The sequence below is a fragment of the Bombina bombina genome, chromosome 2 (assembly GCF_027579735.1).
Source record: "Bombina bombina isolate aBomBom1 chromosome 2, aBomBom1.pri, whole genome shotgun sequence".
NCBI lineage: Eukaryota > Metazoa > Chordata > Amphibia > Anura > Bombinatoridae > Bombina > Bombina bombina.
In genome coordinates, this window is record NC_069500.1 from 945,986,124 (window position 1) to 946,013,681 (window position 27,558).

At 37.8% G+C, this 27,558-nt stretch overlaps 1 protein-coding gene across 1 annotated transcript in view; it reads left to right on the plus strand.

The window, feature by feature from the left end:
* Positions 1-271: 271 nt before the first annotated feature.
* MMRN1 (multimerin 1) overlaps positions 272-27,558 on the plus strand; it is a 101,914-nt gene continuing 74,627 nt past the window's right edge. The window contains exons 1-2 of the mRNA XM_053700789.1: positions 272-359; positions 6,642-6,748. Of these exons, the coding sequence (XP_053556764.1) occupies positions 6,673-6,748 (76 nt within the window). The 5' untranslated portion in view covers positions 272-359; positions 6,642-6,672. The remainder of the gene's footprint in view (positions 360-6,641; positions 6,749-27,558) is intronic.

The following is a 27,558-nucleotide window of genomic DNA, read 5'->3' on the forward strand; positions in this document are numbered from 1 at the left end:
AATATTTCTGCAACTGTAAAATGTTCTAAAACATTTATTTTATTTTATCATACTGCTTTTTAAATTCATGCATATTTTTTAATAGATAAACTCTTTTTTTTTGGGGGGGGGGGGTTCATCTGGAATATAATCTATCCCTTTCTTTCACCTGGTTTTTTATATTATAATACAAGATGGCTAAAACTGCTAATTGTGACATATGCACATTTGAATCCCTGTATTTTTTGTTGTTATTGCAGAAATTGGTGTGCGTATGTCCGTACACGACTCTTGCCAGTTGTTGCAAAGGATAATGTAGAAACATCTGTATCTAGTGGAGCGCAGCCCTGCAGCTGGAATACTGGAGCGTGTTCAGTTAGGTATGTCTTTAACCTTTATGACACAATTTTCATACTGACCTTTTGTAGCAGCTGTTTTTATGTAAATTGCTAACAGCATTTATTCTGCTAATATAGCTGATTAGGTAAAAAACAAAAAAACTAAATATATAATAACAGATGCTGACAGCAATGTAAAGCAGGAGAAAGACAGTCTAAACAAAGACATTTACCTTCACATTTCTATTTTTTTTTTTAAATACTCTGAATACTGTGAATATTTTCATCTATGTATTAAAACCTGTAGATTTGATAACAAGTCTCTCAACTGAATATATATAATCTTGACTGATTTATTTATTTCCTAAGAAAAATAGAATGTGTATAAAATTCTGGGCCACATATTTCACCATTTCGTGTTATATCTCTATTTTGTATTAATGAAAAGCTGTAGCTTTGCCCTATGACAGTATGTAACTGTAATGAAGTCAGTGCAGCATAGAATATTAGAAGGTTTTCAATCTTAATACTTTCATATAGGAAAAAAGACACCACCAATGTTCTACTGAAATTTATGTGACACTTCTGAAACACTCTAAATGGTTTGTCCAAGGACTTATTTAACATAAATATGTGGAATTATAGATAATATGTAGGGTATATTTCCCAACTTGAATTACCTTTCTGTATAATATTTCAGTGTAAAAATTATGTTCAAAGAACAGTCCTATTGTAAGAAATTATTTATTCATATTTAAGTGCAATATTTTGTTACTGATCCTTGGAATGTAACAGAATTTTTTCTGTTCGTTTTTGAATATAAAAGGTTACTGTTTTGAAATAAAATAAAAAATGTCCTACCTTTTTACCTTTTATTTAATACCATAGGATACCTTTATCATTCTCAATTTAAATCAAAATAGGCAGACATATTTTCTCAGCTTTGTGAAAGTAAATCTATTAGAAGCAAAACCTTATTTGTATTTTGTATTTTCTACTTGGTCTTATTTGTTAGAGACATTTTGCCTTCTTAGCATGCTGAATATTGTAGAATGTGTTTCCAAAAAAAAAATATAGCATCCCTTTAATTTGTTTCTAGTGATCCATTTTACCTGCTGGAGTGTATTGAACTGTTTACAAAACGATCCTTTACATTTATTTTGACCTTCAAAATAGCTGCTTTTGCCTTTTGAACCAACCACCTTTACTGAAAATGTCAGTACTGCATTAATAGTTACAGAAAAGTTAAGTAAACAAGATTGAGCAGAATACAAAAATCACACTTCAGTGGAGGGTATGAGAAATAGGTACTAAAATGTTAATTTTCAGATTTCATCTCAGAAAAAGTTGTATTTTGTTTGTAGGAGGTGATTAGATAATGAGATCTGTTCTCCCTGCAAGCACAGCCCATGTTAATGAGCAATTCTCCATAAATGTAATACTGTGTGTAGTTGATATTACAACTCAATGTAAACACATTAAGAGGCCTACTTATCAAGCCATCAACTGTGCTGCATTCAATGGCACCAATACGCTCGCCTAACATCGCGGCTGCGGACCTGAATACGCTCTCCTTATTTATCCAAAAAGCTGTCAAAAATCCGCGCACCAAGTACGGGCCGATGAGCAGCGGACTGTTGTTAACTAACAGTTATCGATCTTGCTGCTATTCGGCTTTTCCCCAGCTTTATTTATACCCTGTCACTAAACACCGCCACTATACTAAAATGTCTAACCCCTATCCCGCCGCTCCCGGACCCCGCCGCAACTAAATAAAGTTATTAACCCCTAAACTGCCTCTCCTGGAGCCCACTGCAACTCTAATAAAGTTATTAACCCCATCCCACCGCTCCTGGAGCCCACCGCAACTCTTTAAATCTACTATAAAGAATTACTAAGTTACCAAAAAATAACAACTAAGTTACACAAAATAAAAAACACTAAGTTACACAAAATAAAAAATAAATTATCAAATATTTAAACTAATTACAGCTAATCTAATAGCCCTATGAAAATAAAAAAGCCCCCCCCCATAAAACAAAAACCCTAGCCTACAATAAACTACCAATGGCCCTCAAAAGGGCCTTTTGCGGGGCATTGCCCCAAAGAAATCAGTTCTTTTACTTGTAAAAAAAAATACAAACAACCCCCCCAACAGTAAAATCCACCACCCACACAAACCCCCCAAATAAAATTCTATCTAAAAAACCTAAGCTCCCCATTGCCCTGAAAAGGGCATTTGGATTAGCATTGCCCTTATAAAGGTATTTAGCTCTTTTTTCGGCCCAAAGTCCCTGATCTAAAATTAAAACCCACCCAATAAACCCTTAAAAAAACCTAACACTAACCCCTGAAGATCCACTTACAGTTTTTGAAGACCCGACATCCATCCTCAACGATCCAATCAGCCAATAGGATTGAGCTCGCATTCTATTGGCTATTCCAATCAGCCAATAGGATGAAAGCTCAATCCTATTGGCTGATTGCAACAGCCAATAGGATTTTTTCCACCTTAATTCCTATTGGTTGATAGAATTCTATCAGCCAATCAGAATGTAAGGGACGCCATCTTGGATGACGTCATTTAAAGGGAAACTTCATTGTTCCAGAAGACGTCGGAAAAAGAGGATGTTCCGCACCGGATGTCTTGAAGATGGAGCCGCTCCGTGCCGGATGGATGAAGATAGAAGATGCCATCTGGATGAAGACTTCTGCCCGGTTGGATGAAGACTTCGGCCCGCTTGGATGAAGATTTCTGCCGGCTTCGCTGAGGACTTCTGCCACTTCTTTGAGGATGGATGTCGGGTCTTCAAAAACTGTAAGTGGATCTTTGGAGGTTAGTGTTAGGTTTTTTTAAGGGTTTATTGGGTGGGTTTTAATTTTAGATTAGGGACTTTGGGCGGAAAAAGAGCTAAATGCCCTTTTAAGGGCAATGCCCATCCAAATGCTCTTTCCAGGGCAATGGGGAGCTTAGGTTTTTTGGACAGAATTTTATTTGGGGGGTTTGGTTGTGTGGGTGGTGGGTTTTACTGTTGGGGGGTTGTTTGTATTTTTTTTTACAGGTAAAAGAGCTGATTTATTTGGGGCAATGCCTTTTAAGGGCCATTGGTAGTTTATTGTAGGCTAGGTTTTTTTTTTATTTGGGGGGGAGGGGGTTATTTTCATAGGGCTATTAGATTAGGTGTAATTAGTTTAAATATTTGATAATTTATTTTTTATTTTGTGTAACTTAGTGTTTTTTATTTTGTGTAACTTAATGTTTCTTATTTTGTGTAACTTAGTTGTTATTTTTTGGTAACTTAGTAGTTCTTTATTGTAGGTTTAAATAACTTGAGTAGGGTTAGGTTTTTAAATATATAATATAGTTAATTTAATTTGTAGTTTAATGTAATTTTAGTATAATAGTTAGGGTAGCTTAATTAATAGTTTAATATAGTTTAATGTAATGTAATGTAATTTTAGTATAATAGTTAGTGTAGGTTAATTAGAAGTTTAATATAGTTTAATGTAATTCTAAAGGTAAGTTTATAGTTATTATAAGATAGGGATGAGTTAATATTTAATGTAAAGTTAGCGGGTTGTTAGGTTTAGGGGTTAATAGCTGAATTTAGTGGCGATGTGGAGGGCTGGCAGTTTAGGGGTTAATAGGTTTAGTAAGTGGTAGTGATGTGGGAGGCCAGGGGTTTAGCGGTTAATACATTTAGTTAGTTGCGGTGGACTCAGGGAGCGGCGGTTTAGGGGTTAATAACTTTAGTTGCTGTGGGGTCCGGAAACGGCGGAATAGGGGTTAATAACATTATGTAGGTTGCGGTGGGGTCCGGGAGTGGCGGTATAGGGGTTAATAACATTATGTAGGTTGCGGTGGGGTCCTGGAGCGGCGCTATAGGGGTTAATATATTTTATGTAGGTGGCGGCGATGTAGGGGCCTGCAGATTAGGGGTGTTTAGACTCGGGGGTTATGTTAGGGTGTTAGGTGTAAACATTACTTTTATTCTAGCATAGAAATCAATGTGATATCTGGCAGCAGCAAACATAGCTTTCGCTGCTTTCAGACTCCCATTGATTCCTATGGCATCCGCGGCCTCCAGGGTTGCGGATTGAAAACCAGGTATGCTGGGCCGGAATAGTGGCGAGCGTACCTGTTAGCAGTGTGATAACTTGCAAAAGTAGTCAGATAGTGCCGAATGTGTATTCGGAACATCTGTAATGACGTAAGCATTGATCTGTGTTGGACTGAGACCGGCGGATCGTATGTTACGTCACAGATTTCAACTTTTGCCGGTCTGTAGGCTTTGATAAATAAGGCGAATCAGGCTCGCCACACTTACGCTGCAGAATTCCAGCGTATTTGAGGTTGCCGGCTTGATAAATAGGCCACTAAGGGTAAACTTATTTTACAGTACAGTGTCCCTTTCAATGTGACACCCCTGAGGTTACACACTGCACAGAATAATGCAAGAGATGTAAGATATTACAAGATTATGGTCTCTAATGTCCCTTTAAAACCCTGATGAGCATCTTATCCCTCTGAATTGTGGCTAGTGAGGACTATCTGTAAATGAGTTTGTCCACTGCTCCTAGCTAACACCGAATAGTATGCAGCTGGTATAGGCCTTTTGCCAAATCCTTTTCTAGAGTGAGTGAGACAAGCACACTTTTTCCACAAAGCAATAGGTGTTTAAAAGGATATGAAACCCAATGATTTAGATGCAGCATGTCATTTTAATGAACTTTCAGATTTATTTCTATTATCAAATTGTCTTTGTTCTCTTGATATCCATTGTTGAAAAACAGGGCGGTAAGATTAGGAGTGTGCACGTGTCGACAGTACTATATGGCAGCAGTTTTGTAAGAATATTATACATATGGAAGAGCACTAGATAGCAGCACTTGTTCCTAACATTTAGGGGTATATTTATCAATGTGCGAGCAGACATGATACAATATACCGTATCATGTCCACCGCACATCGATAAATGCCGACAGCATACGCTGTCGGCATTTATCATTGCACCAGCAGTTCTTGTAAACTGCTGTTGCAATGCCGCCCCCTGCAGATTTAGCAGCCACTAGCAGGGGGTGTCAATCAACCCAATCGTATTCGATTGGGTTGATTTCTGTCCGCGGCCTCAGGGCAGGCGGACAAGTTATGGATCAGCGGTCTTTATAAATAAATCAGCCCCTTAGTGCTGCAAACATGTACATGCTACCTATCTATGTTTCTCTTTAACAAAGAATACCATGAGAACAAAGTACATTTGATGACATAAGTAAAATGGAAACTTTTTAAAAATGGTATGTTCTGTCTGTATCACAAAAGAAAACATTTGTGCTTCATGTCTTTTTAATTTCCCTTAAATCTCTAATATCTATTTATGACCACAAAGCAATTAACAGTTTAATATCATTTTGAGTACTTTGATGTATAAATATTGAAAACAACATGAAGCACAGATAGTAATGATATATAACAGACAGCTAGATGTTTTATATCAAGACTAACAAACATCTGACAATAGTTTAGGGTTGTCAAAACTGTAGGGATTATTTTGCTGTTTGTGATGTTGACATTGTGCCAACACTATCACATCAGATTTAATATAATTCTGAGTAATTTTATAATTTCCTTTTTTTTAAATGTTACAATCACACATTCTAATGCCTATATTTAAGAACAATTTTCAATATTATAGTTTGATCTATTGTTTTAACTTTTTCGTAAATTAGGAAATGATTGTATTTTTTTAAGGTGCACTTTTCAAGAAGTAAAAAATCTAAAGAACAAAACAAAACTCCCTTGAAAAGTTTTTATTCAAATGCATTAGTAATAGTATCCCACTGTTGAATCATCCAGAGGAGGTAAACTTTTTTGAGTGGGTGTGTGCCCAATTTATCAATAATTTTCTAAAAAAAAATTACCCATGGTAACTATTTTAAAATTTAAAGACATTAAAGTACCATTTAAGTTATTTTTTTTATTTGAAATGTATAATAATTATAAACAATTAAAGCTTTATTGCTGAAGCAATGTAGTATTAATTCAAAAGAAAAATAATTTAATAATCTTTACAATTGCAGCTAACGAAACCAAGCAGTAGCCCAGAAGCAAATTTGTTAGCCACTTTGGTAATTTGGGTTTATAATGTTTGTTTGTTTTACATTGATTGTAATAGCTTTGAAAAGGAAAAAAAAAAAAAAAAGATGATTTGTGGCACCTGAGTTGAATGGGGGGTCAGTAATGTTTAATGTGTATGTGAATTTGCTTACTCTGCAGTGATCAAAATAGACCTCTATTTATTCATCTTGCAATCTTTCCTTTTCTAGGTATAGACTAATTTCACAGCCAGTTTATAGAATGAAACATAAAATAGTTACTTCTTTGGAATGGAAATGTTGCCCGGGATACAGTGGAGATCAGTGCCAATTCACAGGTCAGTTTATCATCTTCCGCGCCAATACTCTTTGTAATTATTGGGTTAGTAGCACTAAGCTCTGATTGCTTTGTTGGACAGATAAATGTCTATTTACCAACTGAATTGGTGCATTAAGTTTAAAGTTTTCCTTTAACGCAAGCTACACGCTTTAATTGAAGACGTTATCTGTAATACCACACACTCATCTTAATATTCAAATAATTCAGTACTTATTTGCATATGCAGGTGTGAAATACTGATCCTGAACATTATTTTTTATTCCTATGCAAATTACATATTTTGGCTCATTTTTATATACACTTGGCATCCATTGATCTCAGGCGGCGTTAGGGATATGTGGAGGAGATTTTGGAGAAATCTAGTCTCATAATGTGTGAAGACAATACCTGAATGATTATTTGGAACTCTCTAATTTCTTTATAATCCATAATATTGTCTATGAGAGAGTTACAATTTGCAAATTCGTGGTTCTTGTAATGGTATGAGGAGCAATAAAAACAGATTTCTTTAAAATATTTTATGCATTTGTCTTTTCTTTATGGAGCAGGCATAAAAAACTGTGTATATTTGCGTGTGTGATGGGAAAATATTTCTCAGTACTGGAGTGGGCATTTATGTCACAAGGTTAAAGGGGCAGTAAATCTACAAAATAATGTTTTATAATTCTGCACAAAGTGCAGAATTATATAACATTAGCTTAGCACCAACTATATACAACAAAGTGTTCCTGAGATTTTTTACTACGAAGTTGAGTTTTGCAGAACACCGCTCCTAGCTCTACTGAGCAGGTCTGTATTTTCTTAAGCGCATCGCGGGTACGCTTTCTGGTCACAGTGCACCCAATCGCGCCTTTAAAATGGATGTAGCTCGCTCCCGCTCTGGTCTGGTAGAGGGAGCGAGCTACATTCATTTTGCCAATGTTCTGCACTTTGCGCAGAATTATATAACATTATTTTGTAGCTTTACTGCCCCTTTAATAGAGATGGAATTTGCTACTAGAGATATTGGGCTCCATTTATTAAGCAGCAAATGCTGATTTGGAGGCTCGTCTGAAATGGAAGTTAAGAAGCAGCGATCAAAAGACAGCTGCTCTTTAACCTGTCCAACACTATTTTAGTTGACGGAGTGAAATCATCCCCATCTGATCCGATCAGGATGATTAACAGCCCTTTGTAGTGGGCGATTGGTCACCAGTGAGCAGGGGGCACAATTGCACGAGCATTTCCCTAGAAATGCTTGTGCAATGATAAATGCCGATAGCATACGCATTTAGCGATGTCGAGTGGAAATGCTTCGCTCGCCATTTAATAACTCTACCCCATAATCTCTTCATTATATTATTTAGAATTTGTATGATTTTAAGGGACAAAACAGTCCAAATCAAATGCATATGATTGTTTTAAATAGAAGTTGTTGTTTTTTTAAATACACATATTAGTAAAAAAAAGTTTTTATTAAAATGTATCCTCCTTTAAGTGACAGCGTTTACTGTAAATATGTACATGGAGCATATCTATGTATGCTCAGTAAAGGCTGACTTTTTTTTTTGGAGCAAGGCAGCACAATGTCTTAAGTGGGCTCTGTGCTCAGTGCAGCTTTATTTAAACCTCTGTGCTTGCTGAGAGAGCTGACAGTGTATCCTGTATCTGTGAGCAGGTATTTGTATGTGGGTGCATGGAGCATAAGTACAATGAAATAGACATAGCATTTACTAGAATGTGTATTCCAAAAATGATTCTATTTACAGCCGAAACATAAGCAGATTGACTGTAATTTCTCATTGAAACTGATGTACACAGGACTTATGGGCAAAAGCTTGTGCAATAATATTCCTCAGTAGCACCAGCTATAATGCCTGTTGTGTAGAGGGTGTACACAGCTAAAATAATCACAGAAGTAGCGATTACATTTATTGGAAGCATTTTACAAACATTTATATAGAAAAAGTGCTTATAATAGTACCTGAAATTGACTGCTGTGCATGTACAATTATAATAGTACAGGCCTAGACTGGCAATAGGGTATAGAGGGCAAATACCCTGTGGGCCAGACTTTTATGTGGGCCTTGCTGCAATAAAGAAGACTCACACTCTCTTAATATGGGTAACTATAGGAAAGCTGTTACTTTCTGCCTGTTTTGGAAAGCAGAAAGTACATTTTCTGTCCCAGTACAGTCCTGTAATAGTAAGTCCCATTCATATCAGACCTCCCAGTTTTTCCTAGTTCTATAAATGCTCCTCTCATTGTCACACAAAAGATCCGCTTTTTGTAGTTACTTTTTTGCTAATAAATTATCTGTTTATTTCTCAGTGCATAATAGAGATCATAAAATACATGTGTTGTCATGAAGATTTGCACTTCTGTTAATATTAATTTACTTTTATTATCAAATTTTCTTTGTTTTCTTTTTATCCTTTGTTGAAAAGCAGGAAGGTAAGTTCAGGAGTGAAATATACATTAGCCCCTTATTCCATGCCAGGTTTTACAAAAACCAGAACAGGAACTTTATTGACAGAGACAATTATGTCCTTCAAAACATTGAGATAAAGGGGCCTATTTATCAAGCCATCAACTGTGCTGCATTCGCCGGCACCTATATGCTCGCCTGACATCGCCTTACATCGCTGCCGCGGACCTGAATACGCTCTCCATATTTAACAAAAAAGCTATCAGCTATCAGTAAAAAAAATCCTATTAGCTGTTGCAATCAGCCAATAGGATTGAGCTCGCATTCTATTGGCTATTCTAATCAGCCAATAGAATGCGAGCTCAATCCTATTGGCTGATTGGGTCAGCCAATAGGATTGAAGTTCAATCCTATTGGCTGATTGCAACAGCCAATAGGATTTTTTCAACCTTAATTCTGATTGGCTGATAGAATTCTATCAGCCAATCGGAATCTAAGGGACTCCATCTTGGATGATGTCATTTAAATGAACCTTTATTCATCGTTAGTCCGTCGGAAGAAGAGGATGCTCCGCGTCGGATGTCTTGAAGATGGACCCGCTCCGCGCCGGATGGATGAAGATAGAAGATGCCGTCTGGGGGAAGACTTCTGCGGGCTTGGATGAAGACTTCGGCCGGCTTCTTGGAGGACTTCTTGCTGCTTCGATGAAGACTTCTCCTGGCTTCTTGGAGGATGGATGTTGGATCTTCAAAATTGTAAGTCGATCTTTAGGGGTTAGTGTTAGGATTTTTTAAGGGTTTATTGGGTGGGTTTTATTTTTAGATTAGGGTTTTGGGCTGCAAAAGAGCTAAATGCCCTTTTAAGGGCAATGCCCATCCAGATGCTCTTTTCAGGGCAATGGGGAGCTTAGGTTTTTTAGTTAGCTTTTTATTTGGGGGGTTGGTTGTGTGGGTGGTGGGTTTTACTGTTGGGGGTATTTGTATTTCTCTTGTAAGGTGTATCCAGTCCATGGGTTCATCCTTTACTTGTGGGATATTCTCCTTCCTAACAGGAAGTGGCGAAGAGAGCAAACAGCAGAGCTGTCCATATAGCTCCCCCTCTAGCTCCACCCCCCAGTCATTCTCTTTGGCGGCTCTAAGCAACAGGGTCCCTCTCGTAAGGGTAAAGTGAATGTGGTGTTAGATTTGTAGTTTTTGTTCTACAAGCAAAAGTTTGTTATTTTTAAATGGTACCGGTTTGTACTATTTACTCTCTAGCAGAAAAGAGATGAAGATTTCTGCAGGGAGGAAGATGATTTTAGCATGTTGTAACTAAAATCCACTGCTGTTCCCAGAAAGGACTGAGGAGTACAAGAAAACTTCAGTTGGGGGGGAACGGTTTGCAGGTTAGGCTGCAATAAGGTATGTTCAGTCATTTATTTCTAGACAAGAATGTGATAATGCTAGAAAAGGACTGATTAGATCCCCATGAGGGAAGGGTAAGATTTATTCAGAGACTAAGTATGGAATCACAAGCTTACATAATAGGGCTAATTTATGCTGGTTGACACTATTTTATGGCAAACGGTTTTTACAAAAAAATATCGTTTTTTTGAGACACTTTGAAGGTTCCTTTGGGTTTCTTTCAGGGGTTTTTACCCACATGGCTATTATTTTAACACTTAGGAGTGTTTCTTTAGGCCTCACAGCACCGGAGTAAGGTGGGAGGGGCCTAACTTTGCGCCTCAGATGCGCAGTTAGATTGACTAGATCTTCAGGCTGCTTCACATGGAGGGTCCTGCTGCAGTTTGAGGGCCTATAGGAAGCTTTTTCCCCACAAATCTGGTCCCTAAGGGCAGGTAGGGCCACAGCAGAGCTGTGGCAAGGTGCTGAAGTCGTTTTAATCGGTTGTTAGCTTACTATTGATCTGGTTTGGGCATTAAGGGGTTAATCGTTTTTCTTGCTAGCTGTGCAATCTTACCAATGCTTTAGGTACATACTGTGAAAATTTCAAAAAGTTTGCTGCATTTTTCACTGTTTAGGAAAATTGTGTGCCTTTTTTTTTATCTCTTAAAGGCACAGTAACTTTTTTTTGCAAAGTGTGTTTTTACTTGATTAAAGTGATTTCTAAGCCTGTTTGTCTTACTACTTGTCTTACTACTAGGAAATACCAATTGCCTTGGCAATTGAGAGAATGTACATAATTAGCCCTCAACAGCACTTAGGAAAAATAGTCAAAGGTTACCATAGGATAGATAATCTAGAGAAATGGCGGATTTAAAACTTAACATTTATTAGAAATATTAAAAACGTGGGGTGTGAATTAAAATCACAGTCAGTGTGAATGGGTGAAAGGCGGCCAATGGCCATGCAACCTCCAGGTCAGGAGGTGTTCAAATTAAAAATAACTAGAGTGCGTTATTGGGGTGCATCATTAATCAGATAGTAGTATAAAAGTCAGTGATTACAATTTGGGTCCTTGTCTGACTTAGTTATTATAATTCTGTGGTGCCCCCCAAGGGTAGGTTTGGAGATAGATGTGAGGTATATTCTGTTAATATAGTGCCCCAACTGTTATGTTAGCTGATAATGCCTGTTTTTAAATTAAGTGTAGAGCAATAGCCCCCTAGTGGATACCTATACTAAATCATAAGGTACCACTAGAATACACAAGTGAATTTCCAGGAGCTGTCAGAATAGAGGTCTAATATGATTTATAAGGACCCTATTTCATAGAGATTCCACATCTGTTATTTTTCAGTATACACAGTATTCCGGCAAGTTGTTGATCAGCTAGTTATTAGTTGCTAGATTAACCTCAGGTGTCCCCCAAGGGTATGTTTGGAGGTGAATGTGAGGTGTACTCTGTTAATATAGTGCTCCAATTCCTGTTTATGAATTAAGTGTAGAGCTATAGCCCCCCAGTGGATACCTCTAATAAATCATAAGGTTCCACTGGAATATATACGTGATATGCCAAGAGCTGTCTGAATTGAGGTCTAATATAATTTATACGGACCCTATTCCATAAAGATTCCACATATGTTATTTTTCAGTGTAACCAATATTCCAGCAAATTATTAATCAGATAGTTATTAATTGCTAGATTAACTTACGCTAATAATGTAGCTGAATTAAACACAATTGTAATCTAACATTATTATAAGTAGGTAGATGTCTTGTGTGTACTATGAAGGAACTGTAGAATCCGTATAATACCTGCTTTGTATGTTTGTAGAATATATATATATATATATATATATATATATATATATATATATATAAATAAATTATTCTAGTGATGTAAAATAATATTCCTAAGTACACAACACTTGCTTATTATTGGTTGCCAGATATACCCCTTGAAGATAATATAGTGTATGGCAATAGTGTACTAAACCTCAGATGGTAGTCAGATAGTGCTTGGTGCAACTTTATATAGTAGATTTGACTTATGCCAATTTATTGGAATTCGGCTGGTCGGTGGCTTGTAAGGTAATGCTGTAAAAGCCACAATATTTCTGGATACAACTTAATTTACAACTCCGCTGTAGTACATGGAATCAGAGTAAGTTAAATTAGTTTAGCGTGTTGCTAGTTGGATTACTCCCAGCTTCCACCTGAATTCCCAATAAATATTACGGTAAGTGGAGAGACCCCAAAGCTGTGGGTTTACACGACCAAGCCGTGAATTGGAGTGGTCCGTACCTAATATTGAATTATATACATATATTTCTATCTTGCCGGTAGTTGGGCTAATAGTAAGCAGGCTTCCGGGGGAGAAACCACTAGGTTGCACTTTAAGTACGGTGAATATATCACGAATGAAAACAGAGTATTTAACTAAATGGTCGCAACTAATATTCAAAATTTGGATGGTAACGTTATTATGCTAGAGTACCCAAGGCATCATACAACCAAACACGCTCTCAGTTTAAATTAAATTCTAATAACTCATTCACTCTTGTATTCACACTGCTGCTAAGTTAAAAGAGGGGAGAAACAATCTCCGGCGGCCCTGACATGTTTCGCCTGAACGGCTTTGTCAAAGATGGGGCGCCCGCCATTATCTTGGCCTTTTATTGGCTGACTACAGAAGGCCTGTCTCTTTGCGTTTCTGTGATTGGTACATATCTATCTTATTTGATTGGTTAAACTGAAGGTGTGCGATTGCGTCACCTTCCCTATACTTCATCATAGGGAGCGGATTCGGATGACCAACTCATGTATGTAATCGGAGTGAATGTAAACATTGCACATTGATCAGGTATAATAGTTATTCGAGGGGGCATTAATATCCCAGTAGTTAGGTGGAACAAGGATGTCGCCCCTCTCTGTCAGAACGGGAAATAGAGATCAATTAATAAAACCTAAATACAGGGCTTGGGTTTTTCGACTCAGAACAGATAAATAGCAGTTTGTTAATTATGCTATAAGAGGAAATTCTATTATTACCTTATAGCAAGAAATGTTAAAATATGATAATACAATATCCCATATATTTGGGTTTATGATGTGAGACAAAAGATTGAAACAATATGTGAAAAAACTTGACTAAGAGGTGCTAGAAAAGTGCAAAATCAATTCTAAGTGAAATAGTGATGGATCTTTTGAGTGCTGATGTTCTTGTGAGTGAAGCTGTAAATCATAAGTGCTTCTTATTGATCTCAGAGTGTATTAAATGTTTGTGAAAATTCTAGTGCTGAACCTGATTACACTATATATAAGGACAAGATTAATAAACAAATAGAGTGTAGAGTCATATTGCGTTGAACTTAAAGGACAAAAATGATATAAAACTGATCTTAGAAAGAAACAGCCAGTGTATAAATGTGAATGGTGCAACACTATTGAATATAAGTGTTTAAATAAATTCCTTTTCACAAGTGAATTAGGTCGTGTCAAGACCATTGCTAAATCTATTAGCGTGAAACTAAATGGTAATTGGGAAATGTGTGTTCCTGCAACTTTTATTTGTAGGGATAAACTGTTCTGTTCTAGTTATATCTTTTTTTATACAATTTAAAGTTGGTGTCATGGAAAATCTTTTCCAACAGGAGATTAAATTGTCAACATATTTGGTTTGTTTTTCTAAATTTTTGTTTATATAAGCTCCTGTGATTCTCTTACCTACATCCACTTCTATTTTGTATAGATAACTGAGTCTTAATATTCCCCAATTGGTACTTATATTGTGATGTTAGTTCGGAAGGTTTAATTGCATGTGTACTACTATTACTGTCAATTTTTTATCCACTTTCTGGACCCAGATATTTTTTATAAAAAACAGTAATAGTTGTTTTGTTCATTCAATCCTTTTGGGTGTACACTATCTAGTAAATATATCCATCTGCACTCTGCTCTCAGGAGGGCTTGTTCAAGATTTCCTCCTCTAATGCCTAAGGATATTTTTTCAATTCCTTGGCATTTGAGATCTGTAGGGTTGGAACGATGATGAGTCAGGTAGTGATAGGCCACTGATGTTATGGTTTTTCCATCCTCCAAGTCCTTTGCGGCATTTTTTACATTTCTGACATGTTCCTGAAGTCTGACCCTCAATTGTCAGCTGGTCATCCCGACATAGATCTTCTGACAGCTGCAGAATAATGCATATATTATATTCTCCGAAGTACAACTGATGTACTTTTTTATTTTGTGTGTCTGTCCGAATCTGTCTTGTATCATGTCCTTTTTACGTATATGTTTACATGAGGAGCAGGAGCCGCAGGGAAAGCATCCTGTCGGAATTGAAGTTTTAGTTTTCCCTACTTGATAATGACTGCGAGACACCATGTTTTTAATATTCTGTGATCTCCTGTACCCTATTTGGACTCTATCGCCCACAATTGGCTTCAAGTCCTGGTCTAGGGCAAGGATGTGCCAGTGTTTGTTCAGTATTTTGTTTATAGCATGAACCTGTGGGTTATATGTTAGGATTAACCTGGTCTGTTCATCTTTCTTTTCATTTTTTTGTGTAATAAGTCTGTACGGTAGGTTTGGATTGCCCTAGCTTTGGCTCTTTTAATGCATCTTCTGCTGTAGCCCCTATCCTGTAGTCTTTGTTCTAGCTGTTTGGCTTGTTCGTTAAATAGTTCTTGATCACTGCAGTTTCTCTTTATTCTTAGAAATTCTCCCACAGGTAGGGATTTAGTGGTTCCGGGAGCATGTGCACTGCTATTGTGTAATATGCTATTCGTCGCAGTTTCTTTTCTGAATAGATATGTTTGTATTTTACCATCCGGATCTTTAAAGATTTTTAGATCTAAAAAATTCATTTCTGACTGGCTCATGGTGTAGGTCAATTTAATGTTTAGATCATTCTGGTTTAGGTCCTGGAGGAAAATTTCTAGTTCTTCCTTGCTCCCTTCCCACATGAACAGGATGTCGTCTATGTACCGGATCCAGAATGGTATTTGATCCGTCGCAGCCGAGTTGAGATCATTGAATACCACCTGTTTCTCCTAGAATCCTAGGAATAGGTTTGCATAAGTTGGGGCACAGGCCGTGCCCATTGCCATGCCTTGAACTTGCAGGTAAAACTGGTTGGCAAAAGTAAAAAAATTATACTTAAGGACAAATTCCAGTAATCGGAGGATGAACAGATCATGATCCTCCCTTTCTGAGGAGCCTTGTTGGAGAAAAAATTGTACAGCCCTCAATCCTTTATCGTGTGCTATGGAAGTATATAAGGATTCTACATCCGCCATTATCAACCATGTTTCTTTTCTGGTATTGATATTTTCCAATCTTTGTAACACTTCCATAGTGTCCTTAACGAAGGATGGAAGGGCCTCCACAAATTCCCTTAATCTGTGGTCCACATATTGACTGGCACATTCTGATAGACATTCATTGCCAGAAACTATTGGCCTTCCTGGGGGGTTCAAGATGTTTTTGTGAACCTTTGGAATAAGGTAAAGAGTGGCCACTTTGGGTTGTTTCACTGTGAGGAACTTGGTCTCTTCTGTATTAATAATCCCCTTGCTATTTCCATCTTTAATTAGATTGTTATAGATCTTGCCAAAGGATTCACTGGGATTATTAAACAATTTTTGATAACATTGGCGATTTTTCAATTGTTTTTCTACTTGTTTGAGATACATCGTCAGAGGCCATAGTACAATGTTTCCCCCTTTGTCCGCTTCTCTTATTATTACATCGTTCCAGGTCTGGATTTCTTTGAGTGCCAATGTTTCTGTTTTAGTGAGATTCTGAGTTAAATATTGAGTTTTTAATTGCGAAATTTCATCGCAGACCACTTGATTAAATATTTCCAGGTGGATGGATAGATTATACTTAGGAACAAAAGTTGACTTCGCTTTTAATTTCTGTCTCCAAGATTTTACTTGCTGGTCATTATCCTGGAGTAAACTTTCTAAGTCTTGTAGACTCCTCCTGTCCTCTTCTGATAGGGTGGGGTCACATTTCTTGGCAAAAAAAATTTTAAATTTAATTTTCGTACATACAACTGTATGTCTTTGATCACTTCAAATTTATTGAGTTGTCCCGTAGGGCAGAAGGATAGACCTTTTGACAGTACTGAAATGTGATCTGAAGATAAGTTGTGTTGAGATAAATTTATAATTTTCAATGATTTAGTCTCATCTGGGAGAATGGACTGGGGGCTCTTTGATGTTGTCTGCCCCCCCGATGAGACGATCTGTAATGACCCCTGGTTCTGGTGTGTTTTTTGTTTGTATTTTTTACCTCTTCTGGAGGTTCTGCCTCTTCTGACGTGCCCTCGTCTAAAAAATTCTTCCTTTTATTCCTGGTGGGTAAGGTAAAGGTAGTGGTAGACGTACTTGGAGTAATGTCTGAAGATTCATTGTTACTATTGTCTTCACCGTCAGTGTCTGAGATGTCACTCTGGATTATGTTTGATTGATTACTTCTGGGGTTACTTTTGTAAAAGTTTCTCCTCCTCCACTTGTAGATCTTTTTCTCTTTGTAATCTTTAATATCTCTAAACAATTTACCTTGTTTCATATCACGTAGTTCTTTTATATATTGGTCAAGTTCTTTCTGGTAATTCTTATACATTTTTTCAAAATTAGAGTGTGTCTCAAATTGTTTAAGTTGTACGTACTGTTCCTGAATAGATGTTTCGATTTTGTCATATTTTTCCTTGTCATTTCTAATCAGGATGTTCATGAGTTTAAATGAGCATTCTGATAGGGCTGTTTCCCATTCTTCGGTTAATATTTGATTTTCAAACTCAAATGCAGGGAACAGTTGAATTCTTAACCCTCTAGGGATTCATTTTTGTTGTAAGTATTTGTCAAAAAACTGTTGGTCCCACCATACCTTCTCTTGCTTGAACATGTTTTTATGTACTTCCTTTAGTAAAGTTTCTAACGATAAGGCAGGAGTGAAGTCTTCTGAGGTATTATTTTTGAACATATTGTCCAAATCTATAGTTCTTTTGGAATGTCTATCCGATCTGTCTTTACCAAAAAAGTCAGCCATAGTGTTATATCAATTCCTATGGTTTAATTAGCTTGTGATTAAGTATACTTCTTAATATGGGTTTCAAATGTATTACCCTATTAGTGAAGTAACTATCAATTAAAGGTAACAATGTGTGCTCTGTCGTTGAGAAGGCTGTTGAAACAACAGTATATTATAAGTAGGTAGATGTCTTGTGTGTACTATGAAGGAACTGTAGAATCCGTATAATACCTGCTTTGTATGTTTGTAGAATATATATATATATATATATATATATATATAAATAAATTATTCTAGTGATGTAAAATAATATTCCTAAGTACACAACACTTGCTTATTATTGGTTGCCAGATATACCCCTTGAAGATAATATAGTGTATGGCAATAGTGTACTAAACCTCAGATGGTAGTCAGATAGTGCTTGGTGCAACTTTATATAGTAGATTTGACTTATGCCAATTTATTGGAATTCGGCTGGTCGGTGGCTTGTAAGGTAATGCTGTAAAAGCCACAATATTTCTGGATACAACTTAATTTACAACTCCGCTGTAGTACATGGAATCAGAGTAAGTTAAATTAGTTTAGCGTGTTGCTAGTTGGATTACTCCCAGCTTCCACCTGAATTCCCAATAAATATTACGGTAAGTGGAGAGACCCCAAAGCTGTGGGTTTACACGACCAAGCCGTGAATTGGAGTGGTCCGTACCTAATATTGAATTATATACATATATTTCTATCTTGCCGGTAGTTGGGCTAATAGTAAGCAGGCTTCCGGGGGAGAAACCACTAGGTTGCACTTTAAGTACGGTGAATATATCACGAATGAAAACAGAGTATTTAACTAAATGGTCGCAACTAATATTCAAAATTTGGATGGTAACGTTATTATGCTAGAGTACCCAAGGCATCATACAACCAAACACGCTCTCAGTTTAAATTAAATTCTAATAACTCATTCACTCTTGTATTCACACTGCTGCTAAGTTAAAAGAGGGGAGAAACAATCTCCGGCGGCCCTGACATGTTTCGCCTGAACGGCTTTGTCAAAGATGGGGCGCCCGCCATTATCTTGGCCTTTTATTGGCTGACTACAGAAGGCCTGTCTCTTTGCGTTTCTGTGATTGGTACATATCTATCTTATTTGATTGGTTAAACTGAAGGTGTGCGATTGCGTCACCTTCCCTATACTTCATCATAGGGAGCGGATTCGGATGACCAACTCATGTATGTAATCGGAGTGAATGTAAACATTGCACATTGATCAGGTATAATAGTTATTCGAGGGGGCATTAATATCCCAGTAGTTAGGTGGAACAAGGATGTCTCCCCTCTCTGTCAGAACGGGAAATAGAGATCAATTAATAAAACCTAAATACAGGGCTTGGGTTTTTCGACTCAGAACAGATAAATAGCAGTTTGTTAATTATGCTATAAGAGGAAATTCTATTATTACCTTATAGCAAGAAATGTTAAAATATGATAATACAATATCCCATATATTTGGGTTTATGATGTGAGACAAAAGATTGAAACAATATGTGAAAAAACTTGACTAAGAGGTGCTAGAAAAGTGCAAAATCAATTCTAAGTGAAATAGTGATGGATCTTTTGAGTGCTGATGTTCTTGTGAGTGAAGCTGTAAATCATAAGTGCTTCTTATTGATCTCAGAGTGTATTAAATGTTTGTGAAAATTCTAGTGCTGAACCTGATTACACTATATATAAGGACAAGATTAATAAACAAATAGAGTGTAGAGTCATATTGCGTTGAACTTAAAGGACAAAAATGATATAAAACTGATCTTAGAAAGAAACAGCCAGTGTATAAATGTGAATGGTGCAACACTATTGAATATAAGTGTTTAAATAAATTCCTTTTCACAAGTGAATTAGGTCGTGTCAAGACCATTGCTAAATCTATTAGCGTGAAACTAAATGGTAATTGGGAAATGTGTGTTCCTGCAACTTTTATTTGTAGGGATAAACTGTTCTGTTCTAGTTATATCTTTTTTTATACAATTTAAAGTTGGTGTCATGGAAAATCTTTTCCAACAGGAGATTAAATTGTCAACATATTTGGTTTGTTTTTCTAAATTTTTGTTTATATAAGCTCCTGTGATTCTCTTACCTACATCCACTTCTATTTTGTATAGATAACTGAGTCTTAATATTCCCCAATTGGTACTTATATTGTGATGTTAGTTCGGAAGGTTTAATTGCATGTGTACTACTATTACTGTCAATTTTTTATCCACTTTCTGGACCCAGATATTTTTTATAAAAAACAGTAATAGTTGTTTTGTTCATTCAATCCTTTTGGGTGTACACTATCTAGTAAATATATCCATCTGCACTCTGCTCTCAGGAGGGCTTGTTCAAGATTTCCTCCTCTAATGCCTAAGGATATTTTTTCAATTCCTTGGCATTTGAGATCTGTAGGGTTGGAACGATGATGAGTCAGGTAGTGATAGGCCACTGATGTTATGGTTTTTCCATCCTCCAAGTCCTTTGCGGCATTTTTTACATTTCTGACATGTTCCTGAAGTCTGACCCTCAATTGTCAGCTGGTCATCCCGACATAGATCTTCTGACAGCTGCAGAATAATGCATATATTATATTCTCCGAAGTACAACTGATGTACTTTTTTATTTTGTGTGTCTGTCCGAATCTGTCTTGTATCATGTCCTTTTTACGTATATGTTTACATGAGGAGCAGGAGCCGCAGGGAAAGCATCCTGTCGGAATTGAAGTTTTAGTTTTCCCTACTTGATAATGACTGCGAGACACCATGTTTTTAATATTCTGTGATCTCCTGTACCCTATTTGGACTCTATCGCCCACAATTGGCTTCAAGTCCTGGTCTAGGGCAAGGATGTGCCAGTGTTTGTTCAGTATTTTGTTTATAGCATGAACCTGTGGGTTATATGTTAGGATTAACCTGGTCTGTTCATCTTTCTTTTCATTTTTTTGTGTAATAAGTCTGTACGGTAGGTTTGGATTGCCCTAGCTTTGGCTCTTTTAATGCATCTTCTGCTGTAGCCCCTATCCTGTAGTCTTTGTTCTAGCTGTTTGGCTTGTTCGTTAAATAGTTCTTGATCACTGCAGTTTCTCTTTATTCTTAGAAATTCTCCCACAGGTAGGGATTTAGTGGTTCCGGGAGCATGTGCACTGCTATTGTGTAATATGCTATTCGTCGCAGTTTCTTTTCTGAATAGATATGTTTGTATTTTACCATCCGGATCTTTAAAGATTTTTAGATCTAAAAAATTCATTTCTGACTGGCTCATGGTGTAGGTCAATTTAATGTTTAGATCATTCTGGTTTAGGTCCTGGAGGAAAATTTCTAGTTCTTCCTTGCTCCCTTCCCACATGAACAGGATGTCGTCTATGTACCGGATCCAGAATGGTATTTGATCCGTCGCAGCCGAGTTGAGATCATTGAATACCACCTGTTTCTCCTAGAATCCTAGGAATAGGTTTGCATAAGTTGGGGCACAGGCCGTGCCCATTGCCATGCCTTGAACTTGCAGGTAAAACTGGTTGGCAAAAGTAAAAAAATTATACTTAAGGACAAATTCCAGTAATCGGAGGATGAACAGATCATGATCCTCCCTTTCTGAGGAGCCTTGTTGGAGAAAAAATTGTACAGCCCTCAATCCTTTATCGTGTGCTATGGAAGTATATAAGGATTCTACATCCGCCATTATCAACCATGTTTCTTTTCTGGTATTGATATTTTCCAATCTTTGTAACACTTCCATAGTGTCCTTAACGAAGGATGGAAGGGCCTCCACAAATTCCCTTAATCTGTGGTCCACATATTGACTGGCACATTCTGATAGACATTCATTGCCAGAAACTATTGGCCTTCCTGGGGGGTTCAAGATGTTTTTGTGAACCTTTGGAATAAGGTAAAGAGTGGCCACTTTGGGTTGTTTCACTGTGAGGAACTTGGTCTCTTCTGTATTAATAATCCCCTTGCTATTTCCATCTTTAATTAGATTGTTATAGATCTTGCCAAAGGATTCACTGGGATTATTAAACAATTTTTGATAACATTGGCGATTTTTCAATTGTTTTTCTACTTGTTTGAGATACATCGTCAGAGGCCATAGTACAATGTTTCCCCCTTTGTCCGCTTCTCTTATTATTACATCGTTCCAGGTCTGGATTTCTTTGAGTGCCAATGTTTCTGTTTTTGTGAGATTCTGAGTTAAATATTGAGTTTTTAATTGCGAAATTTCATCGCAGACCACTTGATTAAATATTTCCAGGTGGATGGATAGATTATACTTAGGAACAAAAGTTGACTTCGCTTTTAATTTCTGTCTCCAAGATTTTACTTGCTGGTCATTATCCTGGAGTAAACTTTCTAAGTCTTGTAGACTCCTCCTGTCCTCTTCTGATAGGGTGGGGTCACATTTCTTGGCAAAAAAAAATTTAAATTTAATTTTCGTACATACAACTGTATGTCTTTGATCACTTCAAATTTATTGAGTTGTCCCGTAGGGCAGAAGGATAGACCTTTTGACAGTACTGAAATGTGATCTGAAGATAAGTTGTGTTGAGATAAATTTATAATTTTCAATGATTTAGTCTCATCTGGGAGAATGGACTGGGGGCTCTTTGATGTTGTCTGCCCCCCCGATGAGACGATCTGTAATGACCCCTGGTTCTGGTGTGTTTTTTGTTTGTATTTTTTACCTCTTCTGGAGGTTCTGCCTCTTCTGACGTGCCCTCGTCTAAAAAATTCTTCCTTTTATTCCTGGTGGGTAAGGTAAAGGTAGTGGTAGACGTACTTGGAGTAATGTCTGAAGATTCATTGTTACTATTGTCTTCACCGTCAGTGTCTGAGATGTCACTCTGGATTATGTTTGATTGATTACTTCTGGGGTTACTTTTGTAAAAGTTTCTCCTCCTCCACTTGTAGATCTTTTTCTCTTTGTAATCTTTAATATCTCTAAACAATTTACCTTGTTTCATATCACGTAGTTCTTTTATATATTGGTCAAGTTCTTTCTGGTAATTCTTATACATTTTTTCAAAATTAGAGTGTGTCTCAAATTGTTTAAGTTGTACGTACTGTTCCTGAATAGATGTTTCGATTTTGTCATATTTTTCCTTGTCATTTCTAATCAGGATGTTCATGAGTTTAAATGAGCATTCTGATAGGGCTGTTTCCCATTCTTCGGTTAATATTTGATTTTCAAACTCAAATGCAGGGAACAGTTGAATTCTTAACCCTCTAGGGATTCATTTTTGTTGTAAGTATTTGTCAAAAAACTGTTGGTCCCACCATACCTTCTCTTGCTTGAACATGTTTTTATGTACTTCCTTTAGTAAAGTTTCTAACGATAAGGCAGGAGTGAAGTCTTCTGAGGTATTATTTTTGAACATATTGTCCAAATCTATAGTTCTTTTGGAATGTCTATCCGATCTGTCTTTACCAAAAAAGTCAGCCATAGTGTTATATCAATTCCTATGGTTTAATTAGCTTGTGATTAAGTATACTTCTTAATATGGGTTTCAAATGTATTACCCTATTAGTGAAGTAACTATCAATTAAAGGTAACAATGTGTGCTCTGTCGTTGAGAAGGCTGTTGAAACAACAGTATAGAGATCTATATATATAGGCAAAAGAAAAACGACGGCACTACTAGTGCTGTGTCCCTAACTTGATTCCTATCTCTCCTAATATCAGAGAGAAAAAAAGGGTTGAGTATATACTGTGGGACTTAGGTGCTGTACATTAGAAGAAACATACTAGGAAATACCAATTGCCTTGGCAATTGAGAGAATGTACATAATTTGCACTCAACAGCATTAAGGGGTTAATCGTTTTTTTTTGCTAGCTGTGCAATCTTACCAATGCTTTAGGTACATACTGTGAAAATTTCAAAAAGTTTGCTGCATTTTTCACTGTTTAGGAAAATTGTGTGCCTTTTTTTATCTCTTAAAGGCACAGTAACGTTTTTTTGCAAAGTGTGTTTTTACTTGATTAAAGTGATTTCTAAGCCTGTTTGTCTTACTACTTGTCTTACTACTAGGAAATACCAATTGCCTTGGCAATTGAGAGAATGTACATAATTAGCACTCAACAGCACTTAGGAAAAATAGTCAAAGGTTACCATAGGATAGATAATCCAGAGAAATGGCGGATTTAAAACTTAACATTTATTAGAAATATTAAAAACGGGGGTGTGTGAATTAAAATCACAGTCAGTGTGAATGGGTGAAAGGCGGCCAATGGCCATGCAACCTCCAGGTCAGGAGGTGTTCAAATTAAAAATAACTAGAGTGCGTTATTGGGGTGCATCATTAATCAGATAGTAGTATAAAAGTCAGTGATTACAATTTGGGTCCTTGTCTGACTTAGTTATTATAATTCTGTGGTGCCCCCCAAGGGTAGGTTTGGAGGTAGATGTGAGGTATATTCTGTTAATATAGTGCCCCAACTGTTATGTTAGCTGATAATGCCTGTTTTTAAATTAAGTGTAGAGCAATAGCCCCCTAGTGGATACCTATACTAAATCATAAGGTACCACTAGAATACACAAGTGAATTGCCAGGAGCTGTCAGAATAGAGGTCTAATATGATTTATAAGGACCCTATTTCATAGAGATTCCACATCTGTTATTTTTCAGTATACACAGTATTCCGGCAAGTTGTTGATCAGCTAGTTATTAGTTGCTAAATTAACCTCAGGTGTCCCCCAAGGGTATGTTTGGAGGTGAATGTGAGGTGTACTCTGTTAATATAGTGCTCCAATTCCTGTTTATGAATTAAGTGTAGAGCTATAGCCCCCCAGTGGATACCTCTAATAAATCATAAGGTTCCACTGGAATATATACGTGATATGCCAAGAGCTGTCTGAATTGAGGTCTAATATAATTTATACGGACCCTATTCCATAAAGATTCCACATATGTTATTTTTCAGTGTAACCAATATTCCAGCAAATTATTAATCAGATAGTTATTAATTGCTAGATTAACTTACGCTAATAATGTAGCTGAATTAAACACAATTGTAATCTAACATTATTATAAGTAGGTAGATGTCTGTTAAACATGTCTGACACTAAGGAAAATCCTTGTTCAATGTGTTTAGAAGACATGTGGAACCCCCTCTCAGAATGTGTCCCTCTTGTACTGATATGTCTATACACTATAAAGAACATATTGTTGCACTTAAAAATGTGGCACAAGATGATTCTCAGAAAGAAGGTAATGAGGTTAGCCCGTTAACCTCTCCCCAAGTGTCACAACCAGTTATACCCGCTCAAGTGACGCCTAGCACCTCTAGTGCGTCTAATTCTTTTACCTTGCAAGATTTGGTGGCAGTTATGGATAATACCCTCTCAGTGTTTTTATCTAAACTGCCCGTGTTACCTGCAAAGCGTGATAGCTCTGTTTTAAGAACAGATTCTGAGCATTCTGACGCTTTGGTAGCCGTATCCGATATACTCACAACGCTCTGAAATGGGGGCGAGGGATGTGCCGTCTGAGGGAGAAATTTCCGATTCGGGAAAGGTTGCTCCTCAGACAGATTCAGATACGTTGGTTTTTAAATTTAAACTAGAACACCTCCGCTTATTGCTCAGGGAGGTATTAGTTACTCTGGATGACTGCGACCCTTTGGTGGTTCCAGAGAAATTTTGTAAAATGGACAAGTACCTAGAAGTTCCTGTTTACACTGATGTGTTCCCGGTCCCTAAGAGGATTGCGGATATAGTAACTAGGGAGTGGGATAGACCAGGTATTCCATTTGTTCCCCCTCCTGTTTTTAAGAAAATGTTCCCCATATCTGACACCACGCAGGACTCGTGGCAGACGGTCCCTAAGGTGGAGGGGGCTGTTTCTTCACTTGCTAAATGCACAACTATACCAATTGAGGACAGTTGTGCTTTTAAAGACCCTATGGATAAAAATTAGAGGGTTTACTTAAGAAAATTTTTGTTCAACAAGGTTTTCTTCTCCAACCTATAGCGTGCATTGTTCCTGTAACTACTGCAGCTGCTTTCTGGTTCGAGGCGCTGGAAGATGCGCTCCAGACGGAGACCTCATATGAGGACGTTATGGACATAATTAAGGCTCTTAAGCTGGCTAATTCTTTTATCACAGATGCCGCTTTCCAACTAGCTAAGTTAGTTGCAAAGAATTCAGGTTTCGCCATTCTGGCGCGCAGGGTGCTTTGGCTAAAGTCCTGGTCGGCCGATGTGTCGTCAAAATCCAAACTACTGAACATCCCTTTCAAAGGAAAGACCCTTTTCGGGCCTGAATTGAAAGAGATTATCTCAGAAATCACTGGGGGAAAAGGCCATGCTCTCCCTCAGGACAAGTCCTTAAAGACAAAGAATAAACAAAATAATTTTTGTTCCTTTCGAAATTTCAGGAGCAGTCTCGCTTCATCCTCCCCTGCTGCAAAGCAAGAGGGTAACACTTCACAACCCAGGGCAGCCTGGAAACCTTACCAGGGCTGGAACAAGGGTAAACAGGCCAAGAAGCCTGCAGCTGCCTCCAAGACAGCATGATGGGGTAGCCCCAGATCCGGGACCGGATCTAGTAGGGGGCAGACTCTCTCTCTTCGCTCAGGCCTGGGCAAGAGATGTACACGATCCCTGGGCCTTAGAGATTGTATCCCAGGGGTATCTTTTAGATTTCAAGGACTCCCCTCCAAGGGGAAGGTTCCATATTTCTCGTCTGTCTACAGTCATGACAAAGAAAGAGGCGTTCTTACGCTGTGTAGAAGACCTACATACAATGGGAGTGATCCACCCAGTTCCATTTGCGGAACAAGGGCTGGGGTTTTACTCAAACCTGTTTGTGGTTCCCAAAAAAGGAGGAACTTTCAGACCAATCCTGGATCTCAAAATTCTAAACAAATTCCTCAGAGTCCCATCATTCAAGATGGAGACCATTCGGACAATCCTACCAATGATCCAGGAGGGTCAATATATGACTACCGTGGATCTAAAGGATGCGTATCTGCACATTCCTATCCACAAAGATCATCACCAGTTTCTCAGGTTCGCCTTTCTGGACAAGCATTATCAGTTTGTGGCTCTTCCTTTCGGGTTATCTACTGCTCCCAGAATTTTCACAAAGGTGCTAGGGTCCCTCCTGGCGGTTCTAAGACCGCGGGGCATAGCAGTGGCGCCTTACCTAGACGACATCTTAATTCAGGCGTCGACTTTCCAAAGAGCCAAGTCTCACACGGAGATTGTATTGGCCTTTCTGAGGTCTCACGGGTGGAAGGTGAACATCAAAAAGAGTTCTCTCTCCCCCCTCACAAGAGTTCCATTCCTAGGAACCCTAATAGACTCGGTAGAAATTAAAAATTTTCTGTCGGAGGTCAGAAAGTTAAAACTCTTAACTACTTGCCGAGCTCTTCATTCCATTCCTCAAATACAGTTATACCAGGGGACCAGAGATTCTCTTCTCTGGTGGTTGTCTCAGGGAATGTGTTTCCGCAGACCAGAGTGGATCATCGTAACGACCGACGCCAGTCTGTTGGGCTGGGGTGCAGTCTGGGACTCCCTGAAAGCTCAGGGCTTATGGTCTCGGGAAGAAGCTCTTCTCCCGATAAACATTCTGGAATTGAGGGCGATATTCAACGCTCTTCAGGCATGGCCTCAGCTAACTGCGGCCAAATTCATCAGATCTCAGTCGGACAACATCACGACTATAGCTTACATCAACCATCAAGGGGGAACAAGGAGTCCCCTAGCAATGATGGAAGTAACCAAAATAATCAGGTGGGCAGAGGATCACTCTTGCCACCTCTCAGCAATTCACATCCCAGGAGTAGACAACTGGGAGGCGGATTTTCTAAGTCGTCAGACTTTTCATCCGGGGGAGTGGGAACTCCACCCGGAGGTATTTGCCCAGCTGACTCAGCTATGGGGCACTCCAGAATTGGATCTGATGGCGTCCCGTCAGAATGCCAAACTTCCTCTTTATGGGTTCAGG